Raw genomic sequence first — 23,212 nt, forward strand, 5'->3', positions numbered from 1 at the left:
TGCCATCTAATTGTTCTGCTTGGGCAGTCTCTATTCCTGTTTTCTGTCCCTGCCATGTTCTTCCTCCTTTCCCAAACTTTTTGATGGTGCACATCTGAGGTGTAGCAGATTTTGCTTTGTCCCTTCCAATACAGGCACGGTCTTTCTGTGTTTTGAGTCTTTCGATAAAGCATCATGTTTTTAAAGAGAAAGGAGAATTTATAGAGGAACCAGTACTCTCTTCCATGCAGAAAATACCTGTTCCCCATCTTGAGTGCTATGCCCTCGCTGCTGCCTGGAGGCTGGGAGAGCTCCTCCTTGTGCTGGCCTACGTGTGCGTTTGCTGTTTAGAAAGGGAAATGGGTTTGCTCTGAGCTCCCGGCAATTGTGGAACCAGCGTGTCAAGGCTCAGACACCAAGTTCCTGCAGGCACTAGCGCCTACTGATTTGTTCTCGATCCTAGTCAATGTGGAAGTGGAATTGAATGTAAATGTTAATTGTGTTATCTGCAAATCAGTGCTCCCAGCTAATGCTGGGGAGGCTGTATTCAGGGGTGAATGGGGAATAGTTTGGGCCTCATCTTTTCCCTGCTGCAGCACTTTTACTGGGTATGTGCCTGTAATTGAAATGAGTTTCCTTTGCTTCTGAGCAAAGAAGTTAAGCTATCTAAACTATTATGTTTCCAGAAAAACATTGTCGTGGCAGCCAACAAAGTCTCAAGTAAAGTGACAGCTGTGTCGTTCTCCGAGGACTGCAGTTACTTTGTCACTGCTGGAAATCGACACATCAAGTTCTGGTACCTGGATGACAGCAAAACCTCCAAGGTGAGAGAAGGTTCATCAAGGCCAAACTGTGTACAGGCATTTCCATCTTACGGTGGGGTGGATTTTGCCCCAATGAGCTGTGGGAATTGGGAACTCTTTGATTTTGCTGGGATTCAAGGATAGCCCTCCACCCCTGGCTCTCAAGTCTCAATCTCCTCGTGGGCTGGTAGCACCAAAGGCACCAAAAGCTTGTCTTACCCTGCACTGAGGGAGGGGCATGGCTCCTGGAGCTGTATAGCAGCATGCTTGTCCTTTAGTAGTCACATGTACTGAAGGACAAAAAAAACTAGAGAAGAGCTGCAGTCATTGAACTCCTTGGAGCACAGAGGAAGGGAGAGCTGTTTGATGCTGGTATGAGCATATCAAAAGGTTGTGAATGTTATTCTGAAACATCAACTAAAGCATTTAAACTTTCAGCTGTTCTGTTCTTCTCTGGGGGACAGAATCCACATATGATAATTTTTCTGGGTGGTCATGGACAAATGTTCCTACTTCATGCTTGGACCCTGCTTTGGCATTTGAGATAAATCACAGATTGGCCGTGGAAGGGTTGTTGTTCTAGTGATTGATCTGCTGTCTCTGGGTCATATGTTTGAATGCACAGTTTTGGTGGTATTAATAGTGTTCTGTTCCACTGATGTGCTAATACTGATGGTCTCAATACACTATGCAACCCATGGGTCTCTGCAGCAAGTAAAATGTGTCACTACCTCTCTTTGTAGGCTGTTTGCAGCACTCTTTCTTTGAGGTGGTTTAGAACTCAAGGCTTGATGTTCTAAGAATTGTCTGTCTGCCTGGAGTGCCTCGCTCTGTTTCTGACACCCTGTTTTTTATTGGTAGGTCAATGCCACAGTCCCCTTGCTAGGCCGCTCAGGATTGCTTGGAGAACTGAGGAACAACTTCTTTGCAGACGTGGCGTGTGGAAGGGGCAAAAAAGCTGACAGCACCTTCTGTATCACATCCTCAGGCCTGCTCTGTGAATTCAATGAAAAAAGGCTGCTGGACAAGTGGGTGGAGCTGAGGGTGAGTTTTATGTCCTCCTGTCCTGCAATGTATGTGCCTGCTGAAGCACAGCAGGAACAACAAATAATAAGGGCACTCAGGGAGCACAAGCTGACCACCAGCAGTGAAGGTCATTGGGCCTCTGCCACTTTGTGATTTACTCTGGAAGGCCAGGCAAAAATAGTGTTGCTTCTTGGCAAAGGGATTTTAGTGATCATTAGTCTCTTTCATTCTTAACCCTGAGCATTACAGCTACTGCCTTTCTGGCAAAGCAGTGTCCTCATGTAGCTTTGGCAACCGCTGTGTTGTCCCTCCTGGATTGGCCTGGACAAGTAGGAGTTTTAGAAGGATTCTAAGAAATCCAAAGGTGAATGAATCCACCTACCTGCTCTGCAGTGTTGTACTTGGCTTGTGCATCTCAAATGCAGGCTCCCAAGATTGGTTTGGCTATTCTAAACCATCAGGTTGGCCCATAGTTAAGAATTTGATCATGCTGGCTTTCCTTTCAATTGAATGTATGATGTCCACCTGAAAGGTTCCCTTGATTTTAATACATTCGATAAATCTTTCCATGCTTTCACTCAAGTGAAATGCCTCTTCTTTTCTTTCCTTTCCGCTCTAAAATCTGCCTTTCACTCTCGCTCAGAATACAGACAGCTTCACAGTAAGTTGGAAAAAAGCTTTGCATTGAACTCATCCCCTTATCACCACACTCCCATTTTGTACCATTTTCTGCCATTTGTACAGATCCCAGTGGGAGGGGGAAGAAAATCTATTTCTTTCTTTTCTTATCCCCTTGTGACAGGTAATGTATTTGCGTTGCTAGTACAGGGTGAGGGGCTACTTGAGTGTCACAGAGGAAGAAAAAACAGTGTTCAGAGTAAGACTCAGCTGGAGAAAATGTGGAGCTCTGCTGACCTCCCACCACAGTGGGTGGCAGAGGAACTGGGCTTTTTCCTTAACCGCTTGGAATCTGCAATGAACCTTGGCTGGGAAGCTTCTCAGAAAGAAAATTGAACTTTAAGGCTTTTCCTTACTCCCAGGGCTTGACTTCACTTCACTTCTACTCTTCTGACCATGACTCCTTTGTCTGTCAGTATGCTCTTCTCCCCATCATGTGTCTGGTGACCTTTGAAGTGAGAGAACGTTGCTTATTTGCCTTGTTGTGTGCTGTGTCCTCCTCAGACCACTGTGGCAAACTGCATCTCTGTGAATCATGACTACATCTTCTGTGGCTGCGCTGACGGCACCGTGCGGATTTTTAACCCTCTGAACCTGCACTTTGTCACCACGCTGCCGAAGCCGCACTTCCTGGGAACAGACATCGCAAGTGTGACTGATGCCAGGTACTGTGGAGAGGGTGGAAGGGAGCAAGGGAGGCTTGTGGGCGTTAGAACTGCTCCCCAGACCTTTGCCATCTGGAGTGTGCTCTTTTTATGCATTTAAATTGGCAGCCTGTTGCAGATCTCCCTGAGTTGTTGCAGCCTTGCCTTGTGTGGCTGGGCCATAGCCCAAAGCTGGTTGCTGGACTACCCAGCATATCTTGCTCCTCATATTCCTGGAGTTGCTTGAGTCTGGTGGCCTTTTGACATTGGCTGCCATGAGCAAGCAGGCAGAGGGCACGGGATGCTGTGGCATGCTTCAGTTGTTCCTGTAGCATGGCACATCCTTTGCTGAAGGTAAGGGCTGAAGACTCTTCTGTAGCAATGTAATGGTGTTGCTAAGAGATGCTCAGACTTTCAGGAGGCTCTTTTTCAAAGGCTCCACTGCAATCTTTTGTAGACCCAAATCTCCTACTGTTGCCTGTAGTCTTTTTTCTCCCTCAATTGTATGCATTCTGTTGTCTTGTTTTCCTACTTTGCTCCAGTATTTTCTGCCTTGGCTCTCTATTTCTCATCTTCTGAGATGGGTAATGTGATTTCTGTACAGTTCTGTTTGCCAGCTTGCAGAGGCTTATGCTAGAGAAAACCCTTCATGTGTTGCTGTTTGCCAGTCCTGGTTGGAGGCTTTCCCAATGTTCTGTTGCCCTCTTTCACTTCTGTTGCTAGTGGGGAAAGAAATCCAAATCCAATGAATCCACCAGCCATCATTCCACTGGGTATCTGGAGTTCCCATGTCTACAGATATTTACTATTTATTGTTGTTGTTTTTTTTTTTTCTTCTTCTTTTTTTTTTTTCTTTTCTTTTGTGTTTCAACATATTTTCTCCAAACTTTTCTTGGGAACTTGAGGTAAAGGTTCAAACAGTGCACAGTATAGTCCTCCTTCAGAAGATCAGCGGGAGATAATGATCTTCCAGTAAGGGTACTGGAAAAGGAGCTCTGTCAATTTAAAATGTCACCAGTTTCTGGTAGTGCTAAAGTCAAGCAATTGTATACATTCACCCTTTAAAAATACTCGCTGCTGCTCTCATGCATTGGTTGAGTAGAAATATTCATATGATTCTTAAACATGCATTTGTAGCGCTGATTACAATCTTAACAACAAATTTTTCATTTTTTTTTTTCACTTTCAAAGAAGCTTGAAAACACAGGACTCCTTATAATCCCATGCATGCCAGAGCATCTCTGTGGGATGCCAGTTGCCCACAATGAACTGCCTAAAACTGTATCAATGACTTGATTTTTCGATAGGATCTGGGCTGTGCTCTTCTAGCCCTCAAAACTTTGAACTTGGAGAAGCAGGGCTCCATTTGTCTGGTGTGCTGCATGCGCTTTTGTCCTCATCCCTGGATCTCCATCAGTCCTTTTAAATTACCTGCTCTCAACACCCAGGCTCTCTGGTACCTTACTCGATATCATTAGAGCATTGTGGGATCGCTGAGTTCACCTCATCCCTGGAAGTGTTCAAGACCAGGCTGGATGGGGCTTTGAGCAGCCTGGTCTAGTAGGAGGTGTCCCTGCCCATGGCAGGGGGGTTGAAACTCGATGATCTTTAAGGTCCCTTCCAACCCAAATAGTTCTATGTTTCTTTACCTGTATGGCAGCAAGACTTAACACAGGACCTCTGTAGAGGAGATACAGGGTTCACATGGCGTGATCTTAGTCTAACCTGGGAAAAGAGGTGTTTCCTCGGTCTGCAGAATTCTTCTGTTTTTAAGTTTTCATCGGAGAGCTTGCCTATCTAAAGATGATTATGCCTATCTGCAGTTGCCCAAATCATGAGCTGCTGCAAGCAGTGCCGAGCTGGCCTGTGTGTGGGGGAGTGATGGAAGGGAAGCATGTCAGACAAGAGACTGCTGAAATGAATCATTCCTTTGTCCCTTCTGCTGGTGTGCTCCTGTCTTTTGAGGGCAGTACTTACTCAAGACTTGGTCGCACACAAGTGCAACTGCTGCAATCAGTAAACAAAATACACTACCTCTGAAAGATGATCCTGACCCTCCCCTTTGTTTTGAGATTATTTGACTTGGAGTTTACTGCCTGGTTATGCAGTGGTAAATGATGATGATCTCCAGTGATGATCAGCTGTCCTGTTTGGTCCTTCTTCAGGGAAAGTCAGTTGCCTGTCTGTGGTGGGACTCTGGGTTGCATGGCAAGAATGACTTTTGCCAAGGGACTTTTAGGCTTCTTTCGGGACTCTGGTTTTTCAAGAGGCAGGTCTTCTCAGCCAGCTACTCTCTCTACCTATATATGCCACAGTGTATTGTTCACCTCACCAGCACCCCGTGGAGAATCTGAGCTCTTGTGCTTCACCTCCTTGCTCTGACTGCAAGAAAGCGCAAGTTAACCAGGCTCTTGTTCTCATTTTGTGCAGTCGTCTTTTCTCTGGTATGGCTGATGCGAAGTATCCAGACACAATTGCCTTGACCTTTGACCCCACCAACCAGTGGCTTTCCTGTGTATACAATGACCACAGCCTGTACGTGTGGGATGTCAAAGACCCGAAGAAAGTGGGCAAGGTGTACTCTGCTTTGTACCACTCTTCCTGCGTGTGGAACATTGAGGTATGTTGTCTGCAGACACAAGTGTTGGGTTGTGAGTTGCAGCTGAGGAAGTCCTCTGAAGAGCTGCCAAATTTGAATGCAAACCCTTACTGCAGGGAGAAAGAATTGACTCAGATTTCCTCCTGTGGTTAGTGTGGTTACTACAAGGCTTGAGTTGGAGCTAGGAACAGTTCTTTGGCTGCCCTGCAATGGCTCTCCAAATGCATTAGGTGCAGTGTGTTACTGGGGAAAAAACCTCTCACCATTAAGAGGTGAGAGGTGGGAGAAGGAGTGGAACTGGACAAAGCTGGATGCAGGTGCTCCTTTCACAAAAAGCGCAAGCGTTTACTGCTGACCTCAAAAAAAAATTGTTTGAGGTCTGTGGTGAGCAAGTGCTCCAAAGTCAAAGGAATGAAATGAGTGATAAGATCTCAACTCTGCTCGTTCTTAACCTGTTTAGCAGGAGATCCTGAATTAGCCTCTCAAGTGGCTGTCATCTTCCAGTCTGTCTAGTTGGCTTTCCCTCACAGGGACAGAGGGAAGGAAATGAGGTATAGGAAACAATGTACTTGTTAGTATGTTGAAATATGTCTGACAGTGGTCAGGAAAGGGGGAAGTGGAAAGAAAGTGGGCAGATGTTGAGAACTCTCTTTGTTATCTCACCCTGTTGACAGTAGTAGTTGAAAGTTGCAAACAACAGTGCAAGGTTTTGCTGCATGGTCATTGTTTGCGTGGTCTTTGAGATGCTCTCTTTGAAACAAAGGATGCTGGCTTGTTACACGCTTCTTAAAGAGAAGTTCTGCATTCAGGGAAGCTCAGTGAACTTTTATTTGACGTGAATGTGAAGCTCTGGTCGGCAAACAGGTTTTCATCAGGACAGCTGGCTGGCTCTTGCCTTTACAAAACAGAGAGGAGAGCCCTTTTATCTCATTTTGTTTTGTAACTTGCTACCAGTGTCTAGACAGTCTCACTCAGGGGTTGATTTTACCTGCCCTTAGATGTATCCAGAGGTGAAGGACAACAATCAGTCATGCCTCCCCCCTGGTTCCTTCATCACGTGCTCCTCTGACAACACCATTCGTCTGTGGAACACGGAGAGCTCCAACATTCACGGCACAGCCCTGCACCGCAACATCCTCAGCAATGTAAGGTCCCAGGCTTTGATCACCTCCTTACCCTTGGGGTTGTTCTTCCTCATGCACAGGTATTCCCAAGTTAAGGCCCAAACTTCTTCGGATTACTAAGCCAACACAAGCTTTTCTGAAAACAGAGCACAAGTCTGGTAAAATGTATGAACCTGAAGAAACATGAAGGGAGTATCAGGTGGAAACAGTTTGTCTGAAATGGCCCTGGGAACTATTGCTTTTTCCATAAACTACCCAAGGATATGCCAAGATTAGTCTCGTCCAAAATGGTTCATGCCATGTGCTTCAGGAGAGCTATTTCTCTTTTTCTCCATCTCTGTAATATATATCCACTTTAAGATTTGTTTGGAAAAGGTGCTTTAAATGAAGCAGAGTTTTGGGAGAATTGAATGCGAAACAGTTTACACTCACTTCATCTATATAAGAGGGAGGATACTCATACACTACAGTGATTACTTATGGACATTTGCTTCTGTTCTCAACTGTGTTGGAAGACGCATGGGCACAGCAGCCCTGACCTGCCTGTTCTCAGCATTCTGCTCATGGTGGAAAAAGCTCCTGCTTTTTCTGTCAAAGAGTTCTCAAAAGGCAGGGGCTGACTTGGATGATCCCTACAAGTCTTTCATATTCCTGCTGTGTCCCATACTACATTGAAATCACTAATCCCAGAGCTTGGCTGTTGTGTGGGAGATGCTGTTCGTTTCTAGCTTTGAAGGGGAATCTTTTGCAAAGGGTGATCATGAGACACAGCTGTGAAACTTTCATCCTACGATGTGAAGGGGGTGAGCGCTTGCTCCTAGCTAAAAGATCCCCCCAATTACAGCATTACTGCCAACGAAGTGTATATGTTGGCTAGGAGCCCAGTTTCTAAGGCAGATGCTTCACTTCAATATTTTCTAACTAGTTAATATTTCTGGGTGCCTTGTATCCTCAGGACTTGATGAAAATCATCTACGTAGATGACAACACTCAGGTACTTCTAGACACTGATTACAACTCAGCAGGAAGTGCAGACAAAGCTGATGCACAAGTGATGGATACAAAGGTGGGGATCCGCACTGTCTGTGTGAGTCCCAGTGGGGAGCACCTGGCCTCGGGGGACAGGATAGGCACTCTCAGGTAATCCCATAGGGCTGCTTTTGCAGATTGCGGGCTGGGCAGGCATGAGAATCAAAACAAGATCTTACTAATTTTATTAAGCATACTGAAATCAGCCATGTTGTGTCTAGGATATATGAGTTGCAGTCTCTGAGGGAAATGCTGAAGGTGGAAGCCCATGACTCTGAGATCCTATGTTTGGAGTACTCCAAACCTGATACAGGTAAATGCAATTGACCTTCTTTCCTTTTTCTTGTGAATCTAATGTTGAACAAGTCAGAATGCCCAGCCATGGTACGTGAGAACTTTCAGTGAGCTAGTCCTGGATTTCAGAGCAGGCTTGTAGCGTTGGACCAGTAGAGATGGACTTTGAAAAAGGCTTCTTTCTCATACTTTTCTTTGGAATATTTTAGGTTGAGATTGAAACTTGTTCTGTGTATTATTTTAGTCTGAAGTCCAAGGGTGTTCCTTTGTGTCTATCTGTGCAGTTAGCTACAGTATGGTTTGTCCCTAAGATGATTCGAGAAACTGTTTTAAAATAGTGTCTGGAAGAGCAAATGACTTTCTAGTAATGGCCTTGCACTCATTTTAATTTTCTGACAGGCTTAAAGCTCTTAGCCTCAGCCAGTCGGGATAGATTGATTCATGTCTTGGATGCTGGAAAGGACTACAGCCTGCAGCAGACCCTGGATGAACATTCTTCTTCTATCACTGCTGTGAAGTTTGCAGGTAGAGAATCATGGCCTCCCTCCAAAGCTGGATTTGAGCACTTCTGTTGTCACGTTGAGGCTGAAAAGTAATTTTAATTGCTTTAAGCACTGGGTTGGGCCAGGCTGAAGCTGCAGCTGCTTGTTTGTCATCTGTAGCTGCAGCCCTAACAGAAGATGATATTTTACAATACTTGTCTTCTTTACCCTTTTGGTTTTTTTTCTCCTGTCCTTCCTTCCCACTCAAAAAACCTCTCCTGATTGAAGTCGTCAGCATTTCTTTGGAAGGCTGTTTTCTGTAATGATTTACTCCCTTTAACTGATGTTAGATGGCTACACTCTGCTCTTAGTGAGGAGAGCTATGGAACAGTCGTCCTCCAAAACATTCCCAAACCCGCCAAAAAACCATTTTGGGATTAACTAGTCATAAGTAAATTTGTCATTGGGAACCAATGTAAGTTTTAGCGTTCATGGTAATGGAGCACATTGCATCCCCAGCGCTCAGTTACTACTGATGGTCAGACATCACTGTGGTGTGTCATGCTATCGCTGGGGAACAACAAGAGTTGGCTGCTCTGCCAGGGCGAAGCCAGTAGCCAAGGGTGACAGTAAGACAGGCAAAGGTAGTGGCCTCACTGGCAATGGGAAAGTCCCACAGTGCCTGAATGAGGTGGAACAGATCAAGTGCAGTGACAGTAACTGGACCCAGCCAGTAGTCCAGGTCACCAGACAAATCTGTAGTGGTAAGGCAGGTCAGGATCAGTCTGGAGATAGTGAGCAGGGTCAGCCACAGTTCAGTGCCTGCCAGGCAAACCCGTAGCAGCAAGGCAGGTTTGGGTTCAAATCGGGAAGGTGAGTCCATGGGTCAGGGTCAGGATTCAGATCAGTAGGGTCTGTAGCCAGGAACCCATGTGGCTGCAATGCTGCTGCGGTGTAGCTCAGTTGGGGTTCTAGGATGAGAACCTCAGCCTGAAAGTAGCTACCAAGTGAAAGGCAGGGACCTTGTTGAAGCTTCATACCAGAGGCTCTCTGAAGCCGCTCTGAGGCTTTTTCAGTTTTTTTCTCAAGGAGCTCCAAGGCTAGCAAAAGTTTCTCAGACAGGTCTGTCTTATCAGTGAGCTGACCTTGGACGCAGCCAGCTAAACTCCTGGGAGATGGGGGAACTGCACTCAAGACCCTGGCAGCGAAGACCCTTGTGCTGGTGTGTGAGCCAAGCATAGTCCTGCTCTTAAGTGGGTGCAGTTCAAGCGGACTTGTGTGATCTTGGATCCATTTTCATTAGGTGGAGTTTTATCAGGTGTTGCTTTGCTGAAGGAGCAGATTGGTTAGGAAGGAGTGCTTGGGGAAGAAGGGAAGCCTGACCCTGCACTAAGAAAGGGCAGCAAGAAACACATGACTGACTTTGAGAACTGAAGAGTGCCTATTGCTCACTTTCAGCTCATACTGAATGTGAACATGTCATATTGCCACAGAGAGCTGTGGCACATGGTATGCTCACATGCTCATTCTCTGTCGGGGGAGAAGACAGAATTGCATCCTACTCTTTTGTGTAAAGCCTCTGTATTAAGGCCTTGTGAACTCAGCGTTAATAAATGCTGTCCCGGAGAAGAGGCTTCTGTTTTGTTGCAGCATCCTGCTGCTTAGCTAGGAGTCAGTCTTAGCTAATCAGGACTGTAAAAAATCAGTAGTGGTATAAACTGAAACATTTCCTCCACCTTGTATTTTTGTTTATCTTTTGATTGACTCGTGCCTTTTTGTTCCAGCCAATGATGGGAAAGTGAGAATGATAAGCTGTGGGGCAGACAAGAGCATCTATTTCCGCACTGCGCAGAAGGTAACCTTATTACAGTTTTTTGTGAACTTTTAAAAAAAATAATCTCTCCACAAAAGAACTACTTTAAAGAGTGATATCAGAGTTTCTGTATGAGCTTGTTGCTATTTCAGTCTCAGTGTCCCCCACTGGTACTCAATGCAAGAGATTACATTCAGAGAACTAGTTCTGTGAAGCACACAGCTGCTCCCAGCCTGACCTCTCTCAGCAAGATGCAAAATGGAGAACTGTTAGGAAATCTGCTTTTCTTTTGCTGCCAGGGCTATTGTGAGTGGTGAAAGAGTGTGGGCTGGGGAGGACTTCATTGTGCCTCCAATCCCAGCTGCTCCCAGTAGACCTGGTTAGTGGGAAGGGTTGGTTTGTGCTGGCTGTGTGAGAGGACTCATCTGTATTTAGAAATTTTTAATAGTGCATTAACTACTTGATTTTGACACGTCTTTACCCACATCCTTAGACAGGAGAAGGGGTCCAGTTTACCCGAACACATCACATTGTTAGGAAGACTACACTGTATGACATGGATGTGGACCCCAGCTGGAAATATGCAGCTATTGGATGCCAGGATCGTAACATCAGGTTCGTTTACTTCTTGTCTTGAAAATACTTTTGCAGTCATAAACGAGTTGGCCAAGGCAGCCCCATCTCCATCGTTGTTCCTCTAGGCTCTTTGACACAGAGTTTTTAGACAGATTTGAGGACTCACCTCACACTCTGTGAGATTGAACTCTGCCTTTCCCCCTCACTGATAAAAAGCTGTGGGTATATGCAAATGCCAATGAGACTTAAAGCTTCTTGCTGGGTTGCTCTGCAGAGCAAAGCCTTTCTGCTGGGACGGGAAGTGTGCCTTCCTCAGGACATCACTGAGCTGTGGGGAAAGAACTAATGCACTGTGGTAATTTTTGCTTATAAATGCGTGCTTAGTGAGAAGCTGTGAGGTTCTGTGGAGTAGCTGGGACTGTAGGAACCTAAAATTGAGCTAGGTGTGACTGTCTTTGGACAACTGGAATCCGTTCTCTGCTCCCTTTTAATCCGTTTCTCCAATCTGTCTGCTTCTACCTTCAAAGCAAAGGATACTCTCTTTAGTTGTGTGTCTTCTGTTGTATCTAGGTGAGATGCATACCGCTGCTGAATGTAATTTGGTTTTGAATTTTAATGTAAATAAAGGGTCTTGCCCTCTTAACCCTTTCTTTAGTATGAAGGAGCCACAGGTACTTTTATAGCAGCGAGGGCTGACTGAAGCTTAGTAGAAGATGGCTTAGAAGCCATCCCTGCTACATAATCATACACAGCCATTACAAGCCATGGTTTTCTCCCTCACATTTAACCTCTCCTTCATTGCCATAATGCTTGTTTTTGATTATTGGCTTGAGAATCAAGCCTTAATTTTAATTCAGATAATCTGCTTGATCTCATATCATCCATTCTTGGGCCTCTACATCACTTTTGAGGTTGTTTCTTCAACCATTTAAATGATTGGTGGTTATAGTTCATAGAGGTCACTTTTCTATTTCCTGTGGCTTGGCCCTGTTCCCTGCATCTCATGTGGAATGAGGAGCAGAAAGAGAAAAGGATCCTGGTGACAAGAGCCACTGAGCAGTACCTGGGCAAAATGAGCAATGTTGTCTTATGTCATCTACTTCAGGGTTTTCAACATAAGCAGTGGGAAGCAGAAGAAGCTTTACAAAGGATCCCAAGGTGAAGATGGTACCCTCATCAAAGTAAGCTGTTTTTCCTTTTTTCCATCTCTTCTGAATGCAGCTCAGGGCTAAGAAAATGAAATGCAAATCTGAACACAGTAGCTTTTTTTTAACTTGCTCCATACTTCGTCCCTTATCCTGCTGTTGCTTCCTTCTACCTCCATCCTTAAGGGCTGGTAATGCATTCAAATTCCATCAGGCTAAAATAGGAAAAGAGTCAACGAATGCTGAAGTTGATGTATAACTTCTCTGTCCAGTTTTTGAAGTTAGGCACAAGCCCATGTTTGTAAAAGCAAGTACAACTTTACCAATATCTGTCAGGAGATGATTTAGTCCATTTACTTTAATACTTTACTCCAGAGACCTCAGTCTGGCTTTCCTGAGTATTTTTGTTTGGATTTTTAAGGTGGAGCTGCCTGTTGAGCAGTGTTTGAGAAATTTGTGGTTGCCAGAGGGTGCATGCAAGTGAAACTCTTTATGAGTTGATGAAACTAAGTAGCGTCTGCCCTGGAAAGCCCATGTTCTTTGAGTGTTGAGTGCTGGAGAAGCCCGGTACCTCTTAAAAGTCTGTTGGTGTTTCCCAGCCACTGAGTGCATCCAGGCCTTTGGGTAGGGGAGCGTGCCTTCTTCTGCCACTGTCCTGGGCTTCCCCTGGTAAATCAAGTGCATTAAAGATCCAGCGTTAAGAGTGATGTCAGCACATAGGGATGTGGAAGAATTGCATTCTTGTCTTTAAAGGGTGAAGACCAGTTGACACAACCAGAATATCTCTCAAGTTAAGTTGCCAACTAAACTGCTTCATCGTATTTGCTGTCACTGATAACTTTTCTACTTTTTAAACCAAGTATTTCTGTTCAGCTGCACAGGCCAGCAGTATTATTGATGGGTGTAAATAACTGGGTAAAAAAGGAGAGGAAAGCAAACAGCTTTGTTCAATGTCACCTCTCCTGTTTTACAGAGAAAGATAAGTTCTCTTTCTCTTTGCTTATTATAATTCCTACAAAGTTCTTTTTTATAAGCCAGAGTAATGAAAATGAAAAATTGATGCTACACTTCATTGCTGGTAAGTTCAGGTGCTTGATTGTATCTTTCTCCAACCACAAACCATGAAACGTTCCTGTGAGCTGGATTTTATATTTTTAATATCCTTTATGATTTTAGTTGTTTTTTTTTTTAATGTGTAGCTCAAGTGTGGAATCTCAATTATTTTTCATGTTGCTTTGTTAATTTTTAGGACAATTATGTAACCAAGGGATTATGGTTGTCTCTGAAATTTAAACTTTCTTGGTATGTTGTTCTGAGACATTGCAGTTTAACAAGTAGAACCCAAACAGTGACATGCAAAGCAAAAGATACAGCAACAAAATAAACATAACCAAAAAGGGTTATCATTATTTAAATACCAAGTCTTCCTCAAGAAACAGACATTTTCACTCTCAGTTCCTTAAAGTTCTACAAAGGACAAGCAGGATATTTGGTGACAGTAGCTGTATTTGCTGTGTGGTGCTGCTTTTGAGCTAGTGAGGCATTTGGAGGGAGGTTTTATATTGGATCCAAGATAAAGCGACAAATGGGTGTATATATAAAAAACAAAACAACAACAACAAAAGAAACCAACCCAAAACCAGGAGTTGCAAATGCTGGAGATTGGACAGCATCATTATCAAAGACAATTTCTCTGCAGTGTTGAGTTCTTTTTGGTTTCTCTCCACAAGACTGGAGTCTTCAAATATTTCGCTTAACTCTGTCAGCTCTGATTATTTTTTTGGGGGGAAGTGTTTTGGCATGTGGGGTTCTGTTTCGTTTTGATCTTAAGATAGAAGAAAGTAAGACCCGTGATTAAAAGGAGGTAGGAGAGAGAGGTATAAGTCTGTCCATTGGTGGTGGTGCCTTCATAGTCATGAAGGCATTTAATGTAAGTACCTTTAGTCTCTGATAAGGTTGGAGATAGTTTTAACAGTTTAGTCAGGTTGGAAATTTGTCCTGGGATGCTGGATAGCCTGGTACTCAATTGGAGTCCTGTGCATTTTATTCTACTACCTACTTGCATTTTATTCTTTTAACTGCTATGACTGCCTTGGGTATTCTCGACCATTTTCATGCAGTTTCAAGGTACTTTCTCACCCGGGCTTTGCACTTCTCTTATCTCCTAAACCAGGTGCAAACGGATCCCTCTGGTCTTTATATTGCAACCAGTTGTTCGGACAAGAACCTCTCCATCTTCGATTTCTATTCTGGCGAGTGTGTTGCAACCATGTATGGACATTCGGGTAAGGAATGTAAACCTCTGGAAGTGCATTTTTTTCTGCTGATGACTATATAACAGGGTCTGATACTAGGCAAAGCTTTCTAAAGGTTCTGCCCCACCAAAGTTTACCCAATGGGTATTTTGGAGTAGGTTATGGTTGGATGAAGTTGTAATAGCGTATTTCATTACAATTTCAACTTTTTTCAGACTTCATTTTGCAGTGCAGGACACAAGCACACACGCCTGTCAGGCCATGTATTTGTTTACACAGTTTTTCTATGAGCCTATAAGGTAGTCTTTGCTTTTTTCAGCGTATATTAAGCTTTGTTATGATGTAACCTCAGTAGGTACTATTCTGTTATAGGCAAAGAACACGTCAGTTTTCGTGCTCATTTTGCTGTGGGATACCCTTTCTATGTCAAGCCTAGTTTGTTAAATGGTTATGGTAATTGGGGCATATTGATGTGTGAAGTGTGTTGGCTTTAATCAGAATTTGAGTTTCTGAGCTGTTTGGCTAATGATCTCTTCTGTTCATTGGAATAATTCAGGGAAGTTCTTTGTTATTTTTTTTTCCTTGTGCTTTATTTCACACAGAGATTGTAACTGGGATGAAATTCAGTAATGACTGCAAACATCTGATCTCTGTTTCTGGTGACAGGTAAGAGGGGTTTGCTTGTCTGTGATACCAGCTCATGCCATCTCACACTGGATTTAAAGTGTGTCCTGAAGGAAGATATTTTTTGGGTTTAGTTTTTAATTTTTTTTAAAAAGGGATGTTTTATGAATTCCAAAGGAACCTTAGAGTTTTCTGAATCCTAAATGTGTGCTGTTGGCAAAGCTCACAGAGCTTATATTATCCTTCCATGGAACGGGAGGCCCACATGAAGTGCTTCCCTTGTGATTTTCTGAGTGTAGCTACTGTTCCCTGCTGGAAAGGGGACAGGTATGTGGCCTGTTTCCTTACCAGCCTTCAGATCTGTAATGTAATGCAGCTTGTGATATGCTGACCAGTGGTGCCAAAGCTTTGTTGCTGAGGTTTCACCAGGTGGATGAGCCTCTCTAGCAGCAAAAAAGACAGCCCTGTCTCCGCTCTCTGCTCCTGTCCATACAGTCCTCTTTCCCACTCCCCTAAGTCAGCTGTGGAGCTGATTCAGGTCACTACATCAGCACCCCCCAGCTGAGTTTCTGCTGATTTAGTGAGCTAAATCAGCTCTCCAAAAGTTTAAGTAATCACCAGACTGAGCCCAAGGGGAAAAGGAGAATACATGCCTAATGTGACGATTGTAGAGGTGAGTGGACTTACTGTTTCTGGAATCAGTGAATGCTTAAATCAGCTGAACGAATAAAATTTTTCCTTTGAGAAAGATGGTTCCTGGAGTGTTATTTCAAGGCCAGAGCAACCCAGATTCTCTCTCTTTCTTTCTCTTTTCTATTAATAAAACACAGTTGAACTGGAAAAATTTTTGAAGGGTGAGTTGTTACAGAATGTACAATATATCACCTTAGATTCCATCTGTTGGTTATTTCTGTCTTTCAGTAAACAGTAAATAATTTCATTTTCATCTTTATTTATCTTCTGTTTGTGTAAATAGATTAGGGGAAAAGTTGCAGAAAAAGAGTCCTTTTGTTGTGGATTTCTGACAAATCCCAGAAACATGGAAGGTTTGAGGTGCCCAGTGATCCTTGTTATTTAATGCAATGTTCCCTTGTTGACCATTTCCATGAGCAAAAGGGTCATTTTCTTCACTAAGAGTGTGGAGGAGAAATAAGAAAAGGATTCATGAAGAACTTTGCTGTAAGGAGAGGAGAAAGCATGGTTTTCAAAGGAGAACAGGCGAAATAGTCAGTTCACGCACAGCAGCATGCGCAAAGAATAAAACTGAGACTAGAAAGAGAAATGGAGATTAAGATGGGCACAAGCACTGGGAGACCCATGTGAGAAAAGTAGTGCAAGGGGTGAAAAAAAAAAGCAGCAAAAGGGGTAGGTGGGAGCATGCTTCTGTAGAGCTTTGCATTGAATGTTAATGCATTTACTAGTTCATACCGTTTGCTGCTTATCTCTAGGTTCGATAGCTGTGGGGGTGGGAAAAATGAACAAGCCAGGCTTGCTTTCTGAGCTTTTTTTCCTGCTTTTCAGCGTTTTCTCAGCAGCAGGTTATGGTTGCTATTACATTCGAGAGGGCTGCTGCTTGAGGGGAAGCAGCCAGCTGCCCTGGGTTGCCATAGCTGCCAGATGCGGTGCCTCGCCGCTTTCTCCTGGCTGAAAAGCTGGGGAGGGAGGATGACAGCATGCTCACTGTTGATGGGATGCGTCTCTGTCTGTGTGTGACTTCAGTGGCTGGGAGTGACATTCCTGAGCTTTGTCGCAAAGGGAGTGGCACTGGGGGCAAGAAGGGAATTTTCAGTTTTTCATTAAAATCTCCACAGACTGTGAAGTGAGGTTTCCATTTTCTTTTTATGTGGCATGGGAATAAAATCTTTTAAAATATCTTCTCATGAGAGGAAAAAAAATGGAGAAGATGGAGGCATTCAGTATCCTGGTGCTTTTGGCATTTGTCTCGGGTCCAGAAGACGAAGTTCACGGCCATTATTCAAAATGGCAGAGCAAATGAATTTTTACAAGCTAGCAAGGAAGAGGGGAAAGCCCCTCACTGGAAACTTGGTGGTGACTGGAAGTACCCATGAGCGTGGTGGCACTGGTAGGTCTTGAAGAACTTGATTAAATCCTCTTCGGATTCCAAAGTAGTATGCAGGGTTTTATAAATGATAGTAAAAGCACCACCTCTGTTTCTACATCAGTGTAAGTACACCCAGCTAGACAGGAAAAATGGGTGAGATGAAAAGAATTAGTTAGCACCGAGGTTAAATTTCAAAGAAAATGCTAGTCATTTTACTTTCTAGTAGCTGAAGATGAGATACAGTATTCTCTAATGTGACGAGGAATTTATTTATTTATTTATTTATTAGCCAGATTTCTGAAGAAAATGAGATCACACTGTTTGTTTCCCTCTCTTGAACGCTTTTGAATCCATTGACCAAATTCAGTCAAATTCCTTAGAAGGTTCCTGGAGGGGAGTCCAAGTTAAATATTAGGAGTACCCTGACTGCAAAAAGTACTGCCATGTAAGCTTAACCGTTATTAGATCACCAGAAACTCCATGGGATGGCAGACTTTAGGAAGGCCATGCCCATGAGGATCATTGCAATCGGAGGCTGCAGCTTAGCTGCTGTTAGAGAATGCAAAGGTTTGTAGGCTCCACTTATCCTGCTGACCATGGAGAGACTTGTCATGGCATTTCCTTCAGCAGTTGGTCCGATAGTCAAATAAAGATACAGGATCAGAGATGAGTCTGTGCAAATATCTCTGTGGTTGCTCTTGCCCACAGCGAGTCTTTGCCAGGCAGGTTTTACCTTTTTGTTGTGAGGCTTGTGATGGGATTGAGTTTCTGTGAAGCTGTTTCTGCTTGTGTTTCTCCCCACCACAGACAGAAAGGCTCTTGTTTGCCTCTGCAGTGGGAATTGATAATATCAATCAACTGAACTGAGGCTTGACCCCAGCCTCCCCTTGCTCTTTCAGCTGTATCTTCATCTGGCGTCTGAGCTCTGAGATGACCATCAACATGCGGCAGCGACTGTCTGACATGAAGCAGAGAGGGAAGCAGGCGGAAAAGTCTCCTCCGCACAAGACAGCTGGACTCATGAGGTGAGCAGAGCAGACTAAGAAGAGGTGGCTGGCTTTGTAGGGTTCAATGTGAACAGTGTGGCAGTGGGATTCAACGGTAAGGTTTCTGGTGTCTTCACTGATAGTAGCGTCTTCGAAAAGTTCTCTTATTCTTCTGTTGGATTTGCCATGGTGTTTGTGTCCCCCTTCTTTGGATATAGAAACCTGACTGTGATCTTCCAGATTGTGAACTTCCTCACTTATTGTTGCTTCAGTGATTGCTATGTGTAGGCATGTCCCTTGTGTCTTAATTTAGTTTAATGCTGTGGTCAGAAACTTTAATAAGCAGTTTACCTAGCAATACTGAAGCTGGTACACAGCATCCCACCAGGGAAGCTTTGCTCCTTCATGAATAAAGTTCTCTGGATCTCGGCTGGATGCAAGTTAAGGGCTGTTTTCTGTGGTGTCAATATTGAAGTACACCTGTGAGCTGTATGAGTTTGCCATGTTGATCATAATTCTGAAAGAGTCCTTACAGTTGTGCTGTTTCTTTGTTGACTGTTTTTCTGGAGGCTTTGAAAAAGGTCACCTAAAATAATAATATAAATAATAAAAAATAATTTCCACAGGAAAAGTTCTTGGCAGCTAAATCATACTATTATTTTTTGCTTGGTAAGCAACGTATCTGAAAATAAACTACCACAGCCTACAAACTGAATAGATCTAAATTGATCTGGTGATCTTTCTTTAAAAACTGGTGCTTAAACACAGACTCTGTTTTTAAACAGAGCAAGAGTGACAGGGGATTATGGATTATTAGCGTAATGTATTTGGTTTCTCTGTAGATAGTAAGTAGCTGAGACTAATTTGACTGTAAGCAATGCAGGAGAGAGTCCTGACCAAGCAGATACAGGATCAATGTGGGGAAAAAAGGATAAACTCAGATTTTTTTGATGTGATGTCCCACAGTTTTCCTCCTCCAAATGACTACAAATTGAGTTCTGCATATAAAAGTGCCGAAGCATTGAAGGACTTACACACTGGTGGTTGTGTTGAGTATCACAAGAACCTTCCCACTCCCTTCGGGAGCAAGTAATGTTGAAACAAGTCTGTCTGCATAGTTGCAACTGGGAAAGTTTTGATCTGCTCGTTCTTGAAACGAGTCTTGTCTAATAAGTGTTTTCGGTAATGATGCTGGGAGAGCTCAGGAAGCCTTTTTTCTAGCCAAAATTCTGGAGGTGTCAAGCAATGTGCTTTTTATAGCAGACTCCATTATTCCAGCAGCTGCAGCCTTACCCCACCGAGGCTCAGCCTGTGACAGATTATCCCAGTCCTCTTCTGCATGAGGTGATACTTGTTTCCGTCACAGACGCTTGCTGAAGGGCGGTGTTAGTGCCATGCCAAGCCCAGCACGTTATTAAACTTGTTTGGTAACCTCCTTGCAAGCCTGGAATCTACTTGTTTGGTCAGCTTTGAAAGCTTGTTTTCAGTTTTGATCGACCACTGCGGTCACTGGAGATCAGCAAAGGCATAACTGCGGAGCATTTTGGATTGGGACTGAATATGGAGGAAGAGCCTATTGGACCGGCATTACTGAGGTGGGAGAAGAAAAACTAATGAACTTGAGTAAGACTGGTTTTCTAGATGCCCTGTACCTGTTCTGGTTGAGTTTCCAAAGTCTGTCTGTATAGGTTGCAGTTGAGGTGGGTTGCACCTTGTGGTGTAAAGCTGTTGTCTCAAAAGGTCTCACAGTAGTATAAGAAAGGTCCCTGCCTGGTAATGTGTCATTTGTTATAAGATATTTTCTCTTGAATAGTATTGCTAGAGTGTTGTGGGGGTACTAGTATATTCTCTGAGTTTCATTATATGAATGTATGACAAGATGAATAATCAAAATAATACTGGGGAAACAAAACTGAACTGAGGCGGCAGTGGGGACATGAAGATTTCCAATTCAAGACAGTGCTGTCTTGATCCAGCTGTGACTGGCAGGGAAGGGATTGGCCCTGGTGAATAACATCTGGAGCATAAAAATGCCTTTCGGGTCAAACCAGTGCTCCATGAAGCCTGTGACAGTGGCAATGGAAGATGCTATTTAGTGAGACACTGTGTGAGCTTTGCTATATGGACCTTTATGGTCTATTTGCCTCGTGCTCAATTGCTGTATCAGGGATATTAAGGGGGTTCCTCTCTGCCTGTTGCACTTAGTATTTGGTCATGGACCCACTGTCCACTGAATTTGTATTTTTGAACTTCGTAATATTGTCTGCCTCTGCAACCTCCTGTGGTGATAAGTTCCGGGAGTTTACTGCTCTTTGTGGAAAGGAGGACTGTTAATGTCTATATTAAACCACACTCCTGCTAGTTCCATTGAAAGCTCCCTGCTTCTAAATAGCATTAGCGTTGGTGAACTATAGTTCTACATCCAACTATCTGTAGTCCCCACGGCTTTGTAAACCTCTATCATAACCTTTCTCCATCCAACCTTCTCCCCATACTGAAAAGTCACAGCATTTTCAGTTCCTCCAAAAACTTCTAGAGAGACTAAAGTTTCTCCTCTGAAGGATTTCTGACTCGCCTTTATGGGACTTTGGATTATTTTGGAACTAATCTGACCTGTATGACCCACAGTTCTCCATAGAGTCCCTGACAGCCTTCAGTTCTGCCTCTGTTTGTAATAATTGCAGATATGTGCTTTTCTGTCATCTGCTGAATGTGAGGAGCTTTGCTTGTTTGGGATAATAGGACTTGTACTCAGCTGATATTGCTGGTACATTTTGGTTTTGAGGCATTTATATTTTCAGAGAAGGAACCGTGTAAAGGCCTTTTAATACAGTTTTGAATTTGTTCCAAGTATGCACTTCTGTTTAGAAAAGCTTGTCTCAAATTTTTGGAAGGAAAGTTTTAAATTGATTTTACTGTGGAACGTTTGCAGGGCTTATAATCATGTTTTAGCTGAGCATTTATATATTTTTATTTTAAAAGTCACTTTTTCTGACTTTCATTGAAGCTTTAGTATAAATAGCAGGAGACAGAAGAATTATCCAAATTAAATTGTCTCAAACTAATATATGTATGCTGAATAAGTACTTTGAGTCCTCAGATATATTTGGAAAGAAGAGTTCCTTATCAAATTCTCAGTGAGGTTTTGCTCCAGTCCAAGAAAGCTGTGTGGTTTCCAGGGCTCAGAATAGGGCAGGGTTTTGATGCCAGATCAGAAGTGGTGCCCGAGTCCGTGCTGAACTACTGCAATTGTACCACCAGGGAAACTCTGTAAGTCAGCAGCACTGTCATCTTTCTGTGGGGAAAAGCGGGGTAACTTGCTTTTTAAATCCCTTAGGCATTTGAGGGGGGGGGTCAGGGTGGGGAGGAGGGCAATATGTTGGTGATCCCTACCACATTGGATGTTACAGTTTCATAAATAGGCCCCAATAGCTGAGGCTTGAAGTAGCACAAGATCAGACTGGGAATGCGGACAACATACCACTTTAAGTGGATAGTTGCCATTCTTGTCTGTTTTGTTTGTTTTAAGAAAAGAAAGGGGTTGAATTCAGGACACGGAAAAGAATACAGAGTACCTAATATCAGATGTCTTTATACCAGAACTCCATAAAGACATGTGGTACTTTTAAGTCTATATATACATCCTGAAGACTTTCTAACTGGCACTTTTAAGTCTATATGTGTGTCCTGAAGACTTTCTGTTCATCTCTTCCATTGACCACCATACTGGCAGACCCTTCAGAAACTGGGAGCTGCAGTGGAACTGACTCTGCCCATCTGTACAGAACGAGGCCCAGGCATGGTACGGGAATGGAATAGTTCCTCAGCACAGGAAGAAGACAAGAGAAAGGACAATTAAAATCCTTGCTCTGAGTCACATGTATCATGAGAATTAGGCATGTCTGTACATGCTGTTCTGGGATAGTGCTCTGAAACATTCGTTCTGGTATAATGATGCTTTGTTGGGGTTTGGCTGAACCTGCTCTCAGCAGGAATTCAGCAAAACCCAGAAGTCTTACTCGTTCGCTTTCAGAATGCTTTCATGTGGTGCTTATTTGGAGCTTATTTCAAGCAGCTCCTGAGCTTGAAACCTCACCCTACATTACTCTGACTTCCATTTAAGCACCAACAAGACCTGAGAAAGATTGTTAAGGAGATCTGTGCAACAGAGGGGCTTAGAAGAAAATCCAGAGGAGGGCAGGAAAAGAAAGGAGAAAGTAGCGAAGTCCAAATTGAGGGATTGACTTGTGCAAGCACAACAGTTAAAACCCTCAAGACCTTGTGAACCTAGGTTTCATTTTCAGGAATATCTCAGTTTCAAGTCAGTGGGCCTAAGATCCTTTTGAAAACCCCATGCAGTTGTGTCCCTTCAAGTCACAGGACTGAGTTTGAAAAGCATATTTGAATTGTAAAAAGGAGGATGTGGAAAAGGGGCATGAGTTTTTGCTGGGATAATGCAAGATAACCTTACATTTGTATCAGATACACGTGACTTCATAATTTGTTTGGCACTTCCTGTGAGGTATGAAAAAACACCCATCTGACTTCAAAATTATGTTTTGCATTCTTTTACTTAGCTCTTTTGAGTATATTAGAACACACTTTTCCCCCCTTTACTAATTTTGTCAGTCACAAGGTGGACGTCTTTTTATTTGTAACATAAAACATATTGATTGCAATCCTCCCTTCTCCATTTATGCTAATAACAGTACACGCAGGAGTTTAGCAAACGCATAACCTTCCCTTGCCATATCACCTCATCACACTGAGGTATTTGACCAATTAGATGTTAAAATGTCTGATAATCCAACCCTTCTTCCTCAAACTCCTCAAACAACCGTGATGAATACAAGCAGAAGGACGCTGTCAAAGTTACTGATACAGAATTAACATTGCCTGCCATGTATAAATGTAATGTACCTCACAGGATGAAACATGGCGTAACCTCAGAAGTACTGTGGTGCTTGAGCTTTGTTGGAATTCCCTTGCTCAGGCACAAGAACCTGAGAGTGACAAGATGGACACACAAGGAGACAGTAGAAAAGATGAAGAGACTGATGAACTCAAATGTCAAAAGTAGAGGAGGGCAGCCA

At 43.4% G+C, this 23,212-nt stretch overlaps 1 protein-coding gene across 1 annotated transcript in view; it reads left to right on the forward strand.

The window, feature by feature from the left end:
- Positions 1-23,212, forward strand: part of MAPKBP1 (mitogen-activated protein kinase binding protein 1) — a 104,575-nt gene that overhangs the window by 65,082 nt on the left and 16,281 nt on the right. The window contains exons 6-19 of the mRNA XM_074148884.1: positions 666-803; positions 1,644-1,826; positions 2,991-3,151; positions 5,561-5,750; positions 6,728-6,874; positions 7,809-7,993; positions 8,104-8,195; positions 8,576-8,701; positions 10,443-10,513; positions 10,965-11,086; positions 12,153-12,228; positions 14,366-14,477; positions 15,050-15,113; positions 18,033-18,158. Coding sequence (XP_074004985.1) covers positions 666-803; positions 1,644-1,826; positions 2,991-3,151; positions 5,561-5,750; positions 6,728-6,874; positions 7,809-7,993; positions 8,104-8,195; positions 8,576-8,701; positions 10,443-10,513; positions 10,965-11,086; positions 12,153-12,228; positions 14,366-14,477; positions 15,050-15,113; positions 18,033-18,158 — 1,793 coding nt within the window. The remainder of the gene's footprint in view (positions 1-665; positions 804-1,643; positions 1,827-2,990; positions 3,152-5,560; positions 5,751-6,727; positions 6,875-7,808; positions 7,994-8,103; positions 8,196-8,575; positions 8,702-10,442; positions 10,514-10,964; positions 11,087-12,152; positions 12,229-14,365; positions 14,478-15,049; positions 15,114-18,032; positions 18,159-23,212) is intronic.

This window comes from Numenius arquata, chromosome 6 (genome assembly GCF_964106895.1).
Source record: "Numenius arquata chromosome 6, bNumArq3.hap1.1, whole genome shotgun sequence".
NCBI lineage: Eukaryota > Metazoa > Chordata > Aves > Charadriiformes > Scolopacidae > Numenius > Numenius arquata.